Below are 11,438 nucleotides of genomic sequence, written 5' to 3' on the forward strand. Positions count from 1 at the left end.
CGGGCACCAGCGTCCTCGATGGCGTAGCCCCGGAGGGTGACTGTGGGGACCTACTGTTGGACTCCGGACTTCGAGAGCCGGAACCCGAGCCCCACACGGGGCCAGAGCCGCCAGCCCCCGGGCTGGACGCTGAGCCCTTCACCAGAGTGTCCATGCCCGCACCCAGAGGGCCGGCTCCGCCCTGGCTGCCCAGCCCCATTGGCGAGGAAGAGGAGAATCTAGCTTGAGGCCCTTGGGCCCAAGATCCCCAAGAACAAGGAATCAAGACCCACACCGCACCCACGCCGACATCTGGGTCCGCATAAGCTCCTCGTGAATTTCATCCGCCGGCTTTGGACCAGTTCCCGCTACCCCTGCTCCTGTCTTCATGTCTGGCCTGTGTCTCCTGTGGGCCGGCCCTGGGCTAAGGGCAAAGGGATTTTTCCAGCTTAGAGCAGCTCATTCTTCCTACCAGCTCTACTCTCCCTCCCGCCACTGCCTGGAAGGGCCCTATGTGTGTCCTGCCTTTATTGTTTCCTTAAAATGGAGATAGGAGTGCCTACCTCTTTGAGTTGTGAGGATGGGAATGAAATAACAGCTTTAAGGTGTTTGTACATAATAGGTGCTCAATAAAATGGTTTCTACTCAAATGCTGTTAGTCTGACTTCTCCTGCCACACATTATGCTAAGTCTGATTTTAGTAATTTTCCAGGTTATTTCATGATGCCCTGCCCACTTCTTTCCAAAGTCTGCTCTCTGAAATGGCCGCATCAGTGCACACAACTGTACTCATTCATTCATGTACCAGCCACAGTCCCAGGACTACAGCTTCCTGCTGCCAGCCTTGATTCATGATTCTACAAGCAACCTTTCCACGCCAAGTCCCTGAATTCTCACATACCCTTTTAGTGCTTCTGGTCTTAATTCAATCATCTGCTGATGACTCTGTATTTAGATGTCCACACAGGATCCCTCCCGTCTCTAGACCCATAGATCCAACTGTCTTCCCAATGTCTCCATGTAGGGATCTCTCAGGCACCTCGGACATAACAGGTCCCAGAACCAGTCCCCTTTGGCTCCCCAACCTCTCTCTGTCGGCTCTGTCCGTCCAGATGATGAGCTAAAAGCTGGAGTCATCTCTTACCCTCCTCCACACTAACCCAGCAGCAAATCTCATTGGCTTGGTCTTCAAACTGTATCCAGATTCCAACCATTTCTCCTTCCTCTAGGGCACCCACCTCTGTTATGCACCCACCCAGCTGGACTAGTGACCTCCACCCTAGTCTCCCAGCTCTGGCCTTAACCCCCCCGTCAGTTCCTCCCACAGCAGCCAAGGGGAGCCTATGAACAGGACTACAAAGACCACAACCTTGACCTGTTTGTGCCCGTCTTCACTCTGCTGCAGTTCTTCTTCTATGCCGGCTGGCTCAAGGTGGCTGGGGCCCTGAGCCTGGGCTCCGGGAGTGGGGCGGGCAGGGGCTCTCAGGTCTCCGCTTACCTCCCTTCTCCCCACTCAGGTGGCAGAGCAGCTCATCAACCCCTTTGGAGAGGACGACGACGATTTTGAGACCATTTTATCTATTTCCAAATTAGATAACACGCTTCCATGACTCCCACCGCACTTAGGATAAAAGCTCAAGTCCTCTCCGCAGCTCACAAGGCCCTGAGCAACCTCCCTGCCCTTGTCTCCTCCCTTCCCCTCACTCACTCCACACTATCCCTCTAACCCACCCAGCAAGGTCTCATCTCAGGGCCTTTGACATGGTGCTCCCTCTGGCTGGATTGCTCTTCCCCAGATACCTACATGGCCCCTTCCTTACTCGCCTTCACGTCTCTGCTTAAATTATATCAATTCCTTGGCTTGACTTCTTTTGCTGGCCTTTTATTACAAATCCCCACTTCCTGGAGCATTTGAGATCTTGCTCCCCATCATGCTGTCAATTTGGCTCCAATAAATTATTATTACTTTTGCTATTGTTGTTAATCCTCACCCAAGGATATTTTTCCATTGATTTTTACAGTGTGGAAGGGAGAGGGAGAGATAGAGAGAAACATCGATGTGAGAGACACATCGATTGGTTGCCTCCTGCATGCATCCCAACCAGGACCAGGGAACCTGCCACCAAGGTATGTGCCCTAGACTGAAATGGAACCCTGGATCCTTCCATCTGCAGGCTGACACTCTATCCACTGAGCCAAACCCGCTAGGGCTCAAATAAATACTTATAAAAAAATTTTTAATCACAGTCTACCTCCTGCATCCCCATCACTTCTGTCTGCTTTATTTTTCTCTATTGCACTTCTCACATAAAATTTTATCTATTTCCTTTATTGTCTGTCTCCCTTCATTGGAAATAATGGCTTCATAAGGCAGGGATTTTTGTCTGAAGCTTCTTTAAAACCCACCACACATGCACAGTTACACAAACGCAAATATGACTCTCACCTCTCACCGGGTACTATCAGTCATTCACACTTTAGTAAGACCACAAGCCAGGCCTTTCTTAAAAAGCAGTGGTCTGAGTCCTGGACCCATATTCTCTCCCCCACCTCAGTGCCCAGAGTCCAGCCAGGGCAGATTGAAAATCTTTATTATTTTTCTTCTCAAATATAAAATCACTCTCTCCATCCTGGCAGCTCATTAGCCTCAGGAAGAATATTAAGGGTAAGAATCACATTGCTAAAAAGAACAGACCCGTACCTGCCTCCCGCCCTGTCCTGTAGCTTGTCTCACCAGGGAGAACAAAAGGCACAGGTCATGACCTCAAGGCTCTCAAGCAGCTGACCCAGGCATGATGCTGAGCCCTGGGGGAGTTGGGGGGATCTAGGATTAAGCCCTGACTGGCTGGGCAGGTGGGCAGGATCCTGAGGTCCATCAATGCTTGTCAGCGGGGCGCATGTTCAAGTATGCTAGGCGTCCCAGGGGTCCACGGCGAGCATTGGTAGCCAGCCGCTGCTGTGCCAGGAATGACTGAGCATGTGCAGGCGCCCGCTCTTCCCCTGCTCGCTGCTGTAAGGCCATGCCCTGGAGAGAGGGGTGTGGTTGGCATTAGATGAGCCCAGGGGAGGCCCCTGACACTCCAGCGCTGGTGCTGGTGCACTCACCATATTATACCAGGCACTGATGAGCAACTTTTCTTCCTGCTCCCGCTGACTTCGATTCTTCTCAAAGTCCATCTGCCAAGGATGCAAGAGTCAAGGGCCTGGATATGCTGGGGGCAGTGAGGAGGGATGAGGGCACCCACCTCCAGGTGTCGGATTCGGACTTCCCGCTCCCGGAGCTGTGTCCTCAAGGTATGGAGTTCCGGAAGCATCCCCCCAGGTGGCCGCTGCTTTGGTTCCAGGGTCTGTATGACCTAGGGGTTGGGAAAGATACAGCCAAGGTGACCTTGGCTTCACAGGTTGTTTGACACAGTGGAGTGTGTTGAGTGTGACAACTCATGGCGATGATGTAAAAGTCTGTGACATAACGGGGTATGACAGGGATGGGGGTGGGGGCAGAGCTGTGCAAACTGCGGGAGGCGTGACCCAGCAGGAGGCAGCAGGCTGGACAGGAGGTCACTCAACATCCTCACCGTGCGTGCCTTGTCCACATAGCGGCGGTACCGCTCCTCCATGGCCCGCAAGTCTGCGTCCTTCTTCTGCAGGCTGTCCTGAAGCTCCTCGATTCGCCGGTCTGCTGGCGGAACAAAGTGGCCCCTCAGGTGCACGCCAAGCTCAGGTCCCCCCCACCCACCCGGCTGTGGAGCACAGCTCACTGCTGCCGTCGCTGGGTGGCTCCAGCTCCTCGATGTACTCGCGCTTCCGCTGCAGCTCCAGATCCGCTTCATGCAGCTTCTGCCTGTGGGCAGGGGACGAGCAGCGGTGGTGGCAACCGAGGCATTCCCAGCTGGAAGTGTCCCTGCCCGGCTACAGAGGCCTCTCCGCCTGCCTCCCAAGCACAGCGGCTGTGTGCTCTGGCCCCACTGCCTCCTCTGCCACCAGAACCACAACCCTCCAGACCCCTAGTCAGGTGGCCCTTAGACCAGCCCCCCTCTGTCCACTTCTATTTCACAGCTCACATTCTGATCCAGCCACCACTACCCTCTGGAGGGATTGTTCTACTCTCAGCTCCTCAGTTCCATGCCCCACCCAACAGCCAGTGATCTTTCTAGAATGCAGATCTCTTGTAACAAAAGGAAATGCAAACTACAAGTTGTGCCTAGGTTTAGTGCCCTTTGCCACCAGTGGCAAAACACAAAAGACTTAATAACACTCCCTGGAGGTGACACTGTTATTGTGCATTGAACGTGAAACATAGTATAACACCTAATAGTTACATCTACTAAAATTACAAAGACATGTGCCCTCTGAGTCACCAGTTCCACTTTTGTGATATATTTGCACACAGGTGAAACAATGCATATGCAAGGTTTTACACTGGGTTGCCTTGTTTGAAATTGTAAATACCTAGAAAGAACAAGTTAAATACACTAGGATCTTCACAGAAAATGCTACAGACCAGCCCTTCTGGCCCAGAATTTTATAGGAGCATTAAGCTCTAATGCCTCCAAGTATCCAGCCTCTGTAAGGAAATAACTTTTTCTGTGCTCGGCGTGAGCCTCAGCTACATTCCATCCTTGGTCAGAACTGAGAAAGCCACCACCCAAATCGTTTTCAGTAAGGCCTAGGTTCCCCATGGAAACCCAGCTGACACAGGCCGCTGTATATATATATATTTATCCTCATCCAAGGATGTGTTTGTTGAGTTTAGAGAGAGGAAGGGGAGAGAGAAGAGAGAAATATCGATTGGTTGCCTCCCATACATGCCCTGACCAGGAATTGAACCCGAAACCTTTTGGTGCACAGGATGACACTCCAACCAACTGAGCCACCTGGCCAGGACCAGGCTGCTATATTTATAAAAGATAATGATGATTTATTTGGAGAAATTTCTCTGTCATCTTAAATAGGAAAAGCAAGTACAGACTAGCACATATTATACCACCTTTGTGTAAATAAGGGCAGAAAATTAAAATCAATATTCATATTTGTTTGTATTTGCTTTAAAAAGCCTTGAGGGGAAAACACTTTATAAAATAAATAATTGTCTAACCACTAGGCTGTACACCTGAAACGAATACAAAATAATATTGAATGCAAACTGTAACTGAAAAAAGAAAAGGAAAAAATCCTCTGGAGGGATTTCCATAATAAACTAATAGGAATGGGGGTAGCATAGGGTGGAAAATGAGTCAGGGTGGGGGTAGTGGGGGGAGGAGGGGACACTGGAGGTATACATTTTGGTTTTTAAATTATAAATGTGATCACTATTTAAAATAGTTTTTTTAATAATGTAAAAAGTAAAAGATGACTATCGCTTTCAGCAAAGAGAGACTTTGATGAAATTCTCTGTGGTTTCTCCACTGCTCCCCAAAACAGTCTTTACTGCTTCCCGTGGCCTTGAAGGCCCCACTAGATCCGAACTTTCAGTCTGTATTTCTGCTGACTGGTTCGCCTCACAGAGGACTCTCCATGACACCTCCCACCCACCACACCTTTGCCCCAGCCTCCCCACCACTAGGAGAGCCATCCCTCTGGGACTCACAGATGCTCCTCCAGCTTCCTCTTCAGGAGGGCGGGCTAGGGAAGAGAAGAGGGTGGGGTCAGTGGGGTCCAGAGGTCCCAAGCCTTTTCTGGGGTGAGGACAGAGGTGTCACCCCGGGGCCCATGGTACTTACAATGGACTGCGTGGGGCACCGGGCAGCAGGTGGGGAAAGAAAAGAGGGTTATTAGGGGACGGGAGGGAGGGCCAGGCAGGAAGGAGGTGGGCACTCACGTCCTCGCTCTTGCCCCCCTGCTCCTTCAGTGCCTTCTGCAGGTCCTCCACCTGGACCCGCAGATCCAGTAGCTGCTGCTGGTTCAGCCTGCGGGGTAGGTGGCCGCTCAGTGCCTGGCCGCAGGTCTCCACCGCCTCCCCGCCCTCCACCGCGCTCACCGGTGCTGCGTCTCCAGCTGGTGGCGCGCACGGTTGGCCTCCTCCAGGTGGCGCTGCAGCTCCTCCTGCCGCTCCCGGTCGGCCGCCTCCTGCTGGCACAGGCGCCTGTTCTCTCCCTGAAGCTGCAGGAGCGTCTCCCTGCGGACCAGACCCCAGGGAGTGAACGCTGCTGGGACCAGTCACCCCGCAGCTGGCGGAGGGGACCAGGGAAGGGACAGGGCCCTGGGAGGAGCCCAGCCAGACCCTAGGGCAGGCCTAGGTATTCTGAGTGGAGCTCTGGGGACCAAAGTGGGCCGGCCTAGGAGCTGGGCCTAGGGGCGATGCCGGGCGAGGGAGGGGCTACAGGAACTGGTTTGAACACGTAGGGAAGGGGCTGTGAGGAAGGAAGACGCAGGAATGGAAAGAGCTGCGATGGGAGAGCCCATCTGGGCAGGGCACAGGGCACTGAATTAGCAGGAGCTACACTGAGGACAGGGCTGTGCCCTGGGAGCAGAACCCAATATGGGCAGGGCTGGGGCACAGGATTTTTGTGTGGCCAGTGGAGCCAGATGGGTTGGACCTGCTTTGTGCACTGAGGATGGACCCTGGAGAGGCAAGCCGCCGATAGGGCTAGAGCCCCCGAAAGGTAAGAGCAGAATTAGGAGTGGGTGGGCCTAGGAGTCCAGGTAGGACTTGGGAACTGAGCTGGCTGGGTTATGGCAGGTGCTTGCACTGGGGACGGGGCTGAGGGTGGGCACTGGCAGGCCAGGGTGTGGCCAGAGTTCTGAGTGACCCCAGGATACCTGAGCTCGGCAGGTAGGATCTCTGCTGCCAGGTTTTCCACAGCCGGTGAGGTGGGATCCAGCGAGGGGTCTGGAGAATGTGAGAAACGTTTTCAGGTAGCTGCACGGCCTCCACTCCCATCCCTAAGATCCTCTGTCCAAGAATCATCTTTTTTTTTTAATCCTCACTCGAGGACATTTTCCCATTAGTTTTTAGAGAGTGAAAGAGAGAGGGAAAGACAGAGAGAAATATTGATGTGAGAGAAACATATCGATTGGATTGGTTGCCTCCTGCATGAGCCCCAACCAGGGCCCGAGCCTGGGAGGAGCCTGCAACCGAGATACGTGTCCTTGACCAGAATCAAACCGGGGACCTTTCGGTCCACAGGCCAATGCTCTATCCACCGACCCAAACCAGCTGGGGCCAAGAACCATCTTTGAGGGCTCAAGTGCAGACAAAAGCCTGGCTTGACATAAGCCCCCACCATTACCTCCAGCCTGGCAAGGAGCCGTGATGCCTGGCCCACCCTGAGCTCAGGAGGACAGCTCCCGCCTTCTGTTGGCCTATCGCCTGCCCCTCTAGTGTCCCTCCAGCAGGACCGAGTTCTGCTCCCAGCCTAGACAAGCCCTGAGGCACTGCCTTTTCTGCCTGCCTAATAGCACCCCAGGCCACACATACTCCCAGGATCCCGGGATGGGCCCCAAACTCACCAGCCTGGCTCGGTCCCCGAGGCTGCAGCTGAGCACAGCGCAGCTCCTCATTGGCCTCCCGCAGTGAGTCCCGCTCAGCCAACAGCCGCTGGAGGGAAGGGGTGCAAGACACCACTTGAGGCCCACTCGGGTGGGCTACCCCATGATGGACGGGGGGGGGGGGGGTTTGTGTGGTAGGACCTCAGCCTCACCTCTTTCTCCTTTGTTACCGACTCATACTTTTCCTCCAGATTGCGACACTCAAATAGCCATTTTTCAGCCTTCATGGCCTCCTCCTGCTGTTGGCTCTGCAATTCCTGAACCTGAACAGAGGGGAGGTGTAAGGATGGCAGAGTGGGAAGAGGGGCAGGGACTGAGTTCAAGGTAAAGGGGCAGGGCCCTGGCTGGTTGCTCAGTGGTTAGAGCATCGGCCCAGCACTGAAGGGGCTCAGGTTTAACTCCTGGTCAAGGGCACATAAGTGGGTTGCGATTTGCTCCCTGCCTCCCGTTGGGGCATGTGCAAGAGGCAATCGGTCGATGTGTCTCTCTCACATCGATGTTTCTCTCCCCTCTTCCCTTCCTCCCTCCCACTATCTCTGAAAAGTAATGGAAAAAATGTCCTCGGGTGAGGATTAAAAAAAAAAAAGGTGCCCGGCGTGGCTCAGTGGTTGAGTGTCAACCTATGAACCAGGAGGCCACAGTTTGATTCCCAGTCAGAGCACATGCCTGGGTTGCGAGCTCCATCCCCAGTGGGGACATGCAGGAGGCAGCCAATCAATGATTCTCTTTCATCATTGATGTTTCTATCTCTCCCTCTCCCTTCCTCTCTGAAATTTTTAAAAACAAAATTTTTTTAAGGTGTTAAGGTGAAGGGGCAGGGCCAGAGGACCCAGCCTCAAAGAATTGGAGGGGCTGAGCTTAAAATAAGGAGCAAGGCCCAAAACCTAGAGAGCAGCTGGCCTGCCTAAAGGGCGTGACCATATATATAAACAATAGAGGCCACTCATCTCTAAGGGGCTCAGCACCATGTGAGGGTCCCCAAAGTGAAGGGAGTGAGCCAGGAGGGCTCAGATTCAGGTACAGGCTCCCAGGCACCCCAGCCCCTGCTGCACCTGTAGCCGTTGCGCCTCCAGCTGGGCGCGCAGAGAGCCAGCCCTGCGCAACTCCTCCTCCAGCTGCCGCGTGCGCTCTGCGTGGCCAGCGTTACGCTCCTCCAGCTGCCGCACCTGCCTCCGCAGCTCCCTGAGCTCTCCCAGGCGGCTCCGGCAGCTGCTCAGCGTGGCCTCTAGCTGCCCAGCACGCTCCGAGGACTGTCTGGGGGAGGGGGCAAGTGGGAGAGGTGGCTGGGATCTGAAGTCAGGGTTTAGCTTGGACGCAACGCCCTCAAGGCAGAAGGGATCGTGTCGGCCTGGGGGCATCTGAGTTAGAGATGGTGGGTCTTGAAGATCACGGTCAGCCTGGGCCTGGTGCTGTTGGGGGTTGTTAGGGGGCATAAAGGGAGCCTAAGTGTCAATGCTAACCAGGGTCATAATCAGGGATGCTCAGTGGTGGCACCGTGGTGGGGACACAGAATGGCTGTGGGGTTACAGGGAAAACTATGGGGGCCCAGAGGGATGGAGGAGCCCCAAGGACACTTTGGAGTCATGAGGTGACTGAGGGGTTGATGTGAGCACGGTGGGTGCAGGGGCGATGGTGGGGCCATGGGAGAGCTTTGGGGCCAGAGAACTATGAGGTCCTTGAACTTACTTTAACATTACAGAAGTGGGGCCCCGGGGGAGCCCTTTGAGGTTACAGAAGGCACAGTGAGGTCGAGGGAGGGGGTGAGTGCTGTGGGGGCCCACTAAGCACAAAGGGGTTGCCAGGGTACTGTGGAGTCACGTAGAGTCGTGTCATGGGGGGCACAATGGGAATTACAAGGGATGGCAAGATTGCTGCACTGCGGGGTCCTGGAGGGCACCATGGATCCCGAGGCATGGGCTGGGGAACCCTGGCCAGATCGCTCAGTTAGAGCATCGTCCTGATGCGCCAAGGTTTCGGGTTTGATCCCCGGTCAGGACAACCAGTGAAAGCATGAATGAGCAGAAGAACAAACACTGATGTTTTGATGTTCTTTCTCTCTCTTTCTAAAAAAATGAGATAAGACCCAGAATGAGGTAGTGGGAAATGGGGTGCACTGTGGGGGGCTTGGGCTTGCTGTGATCACAGGGATGCTATGAGGTCTGGGTGATACCACATCGGATAACAGGGGGACCCTGGGTGGGTCCTGGGAGACACCATGGCTCCAGGGGGCTTGGTGATATCCAGAGGACGTGGCAGAGTCCAGAACAGTGCAGTGGGGTTTAGGATGGCATGGAGTCTAGAGGGCATTATGGGGGTCTACTGGGCATTTCAGGGTTACAGAGATCCTGTGGCATCAGAGGAGCACTCTGGCAATGCGGGTGTGTGGTGGGGACCCAGAGACCCACCACTCACCGCAGTTCATCCATCTCATCCTTCAGGGCCTGCGCCTCCTGGGCCAGGCTGGTCAGGGCCTGGTTCCGCTGCTGTAGCTCAGTGACCTCCCGCTCCAGCTCCACACACCGCAGATGATCATCCTCCCTGCTGCTCTCCAGCCTGGGGGGGTGGGGGTGGGCATGTGAGGGGACTGCACCCACCCAACCCCCTGACCTGCCTGGCCCCAACCCCAGCAGCCCACACCTGAAGTTCTCTTCCTGCAGCTGCTCCAGCTGGGACTGTAGCAGCAGCAGCTTCTTGGCAGTGAGGCCCATGGCGACCTCACCCTCTGGCTGGCCCACCCGCTGCCGCAGCACCGCGTTCTCCTGCGCCAGGCTCTGCTTCTCCTCTGACAGGAGCACCAGCTGTGGGCAGCGGGCGCAGTGAGCTAGAGCTGAGAAGGGGGCTATGCAAGATAACCCTGCCCTAGAAGCACCTGTCCCCACCTCAGCCCCACCTGCCGCTCCAGGTCCAGACAGCGCTGCCGCAGCTCGTCCCCCTCATCAGCCTCCTCACTCAGGAAGTAGTACCTGCGGGACTGATAGGGGGGCGGCAAGGAACTCAGGAATGGAGGGGAGGAGACTGGGGGAAGGAGGCTGGGATCTCTAGGGGCAGAGAGGAGGGATTCAAGAAACCCTCAGGATCTAGGAGAAAGCTGGGACCTCAGGATCCTGGAGCAAGGTTGTTTGGGAATCCTGGGTATCCAGGAAAAGAGGCTAGGCCCCTGAGGGATGGGGGTGGTTTCCAGGCTCAAACACAAGCCCCTCCTACTCAGGCAGCTCAGAGAATCAGTAATGGGGTTGGTACCCTAACCAGGTGCCCCACCCCTTACCTGGCTGTCAAAGTTCCCATATGTCTCCTGTGACAGGGCATCAGGGGTGTCTTTGATCATGAGCTGGAGGGAAATGGGGTGGCGCTGAGATGAGCTGGGCCCTCTGAGGGCAGCCTCCAAGGCCTCCATGATCCATCCTGAGAACCTCTCCATCCTCCTGTCCCCAAAGCCATTTCTCCCTATAATCCCACCCTACAGGCTGCCCCCCTGCCAGGGTCCAGCACACAGAGAAGACTGGCCCTTTGACTGTGACTTAGAGCTGGGAGGGGCTGGCAGATATGAGACAGGGAAATCCGGCCAGCTGAGTTCCAGGCAAAGGCCCGACCTCACCAGGGCAGAGCCTGCGGCCACGTGCCTCTGCCCCAGAGATGTGCCCTCCCCTGCAGCTCCTTGCCATGTTGGGCACCCCCTCCTACCTCCTGGATGGCTTCCATCACCACATGCTGAACCGATTCCTCCAGCGTCATAATTCTCTGGATGTGCTCTGGGGGTCAAGGTTGAGGAGACTGAGATTGGGGAGGAGGATTTCCTCGGGTTTCCCCCCAGGGACCCCCTAACCCCCATACCCTGCTTTTTCTCGCAACTGATGGCACAGCCCAGCACCAGCTGAAGCAGCTTGCCGAGCTCTCCAGGGTCTGAGAACTGGCCAATGAGGCTCACATCTGGGAGGTGCTGCTCCAGAATGGGATGTCCTAGGACCTGAGGA

General features: G+C 55.1%; 2 protein-coding genes across 6 annotated transcripts in view; one reads left to right on the plus strand and one right to left on the minus strand.

The window, feature by feature from the left end:
* BEST2 (bestrophin 2) overlaps positions 1 to 664 on the plus strand; it is a 6,249-nt gene extending 5,585 nt beyond the window's left edge. The window contains 1 exon segment of the mRNA XM_014529424.1: positions 11 to 664. Coding sequence (XP_014384910.1) covers positions 11 to 227 — 217 coding nt within the window. The 3' untranslated portion in view covers positions 228 to 664.
* A 1,888-nt stretch (positions 665 to 2,552) lies between these two features.
* The window catches only part of HOOK2 (hook microtubule-tethering protein 2), a 10,943-nt gene continuing 2,057 nt past the window's right edge, over positions 2,553 to 11,438 (minus strand). For 2 of the 5 annotated variants that reach the window (XM_014529462.1, XM_014529464.1), the window contains 19 exons: positions 11,299 to 11,431; positions 11,149 to 11,216; positions 10,733 to 10,795; positions 10,358 to 10,438; positions 10,105 to 10,265; positions 9,880 to 10,020; positions 8,520 to 8,721; positions 7,620 to 7,730; positions 7,429 to 7,516; positions 6,739 to 6,808; positions 5,957 to 6,094; positions 5,798 to 5,885; positions 5,700 to 5,705; positions 5,567 to 5,601; positions 3,738 to 3,820; positions 3,555 to 3,658; positions 3,225 to 3,335; positions 3,085 to 3,156; positions 2,553 to 3,004 (listed from right to left, as the gene is read on the minus strand). In XM_014529462.1, the coding sequence (XP_014384948.1) occupies positions 2,855 to 3,004; positions 3,085 to 3,156; positions 3,225 to 3,335; positions 3,555 to 3,658; positions 3,738 to 3,820; positions 5,567 to 5,601; positions 5,700 to 5,705; positions 5,798 to 5,885; positions 5,957 to 6,094; positions 6,739 to 6,808; positions 7,429 to 7,516; positions 7,620 to 7,730; positions 8,520 to 8,721; positions 9,880 to 10,020; positions 10,105 to 10,265; positions 10,358 to 10,438; positions 10,733 to 10,795; positions 11,149 to 11,216; positions 11,299 to 11,431 (1,905 nt within the window). In that variant the 3' untranslated portion in view covers positions 2,553 to 2,854. Of the gene's footprint in view, positions 3,005 to 3,084; positions 3,157 to 3,224; positions 3,336 to 3,554; positions 3,659 to 3,737; positions 3,821 to 5,566; positions 5,602 to 5,699; positions 5,706 to 5,797; positions 5,886 to 5,956; positions 6,095 to 6,738; positions 6,809 to 7,428; positions 7,517 to 7,619; positions 7,731 to 8,519; positions 8,722 to 9,879; positions 10,021 to 10,104; positions 10,266 to 10,357; positions 10,439 to 10,732; positions 10,796 to 11,148; positions 11,239 to 11,298; positions 11,432 to 11,438 lie in introns of those variants that run through there. The other 3 variants (XM_014529463.1, XM_014529465.1, XM_005881558.2) reach the window with 3 other exon arrangements.

This window comes from Myotis brandtii, unplaced genomic scaffold, assembly GCF_000412655.1.
Source record: "Myotis brandtii unplaced genomic scaffold, ASM41265v1 scaffold680, whole genome shotgun sequence".
NCBI lineage: Eukaryota > Metazoa > Chordata > Mammalia > Chiroptera > Vespertilionidae > Myotis > Myotis brandtii.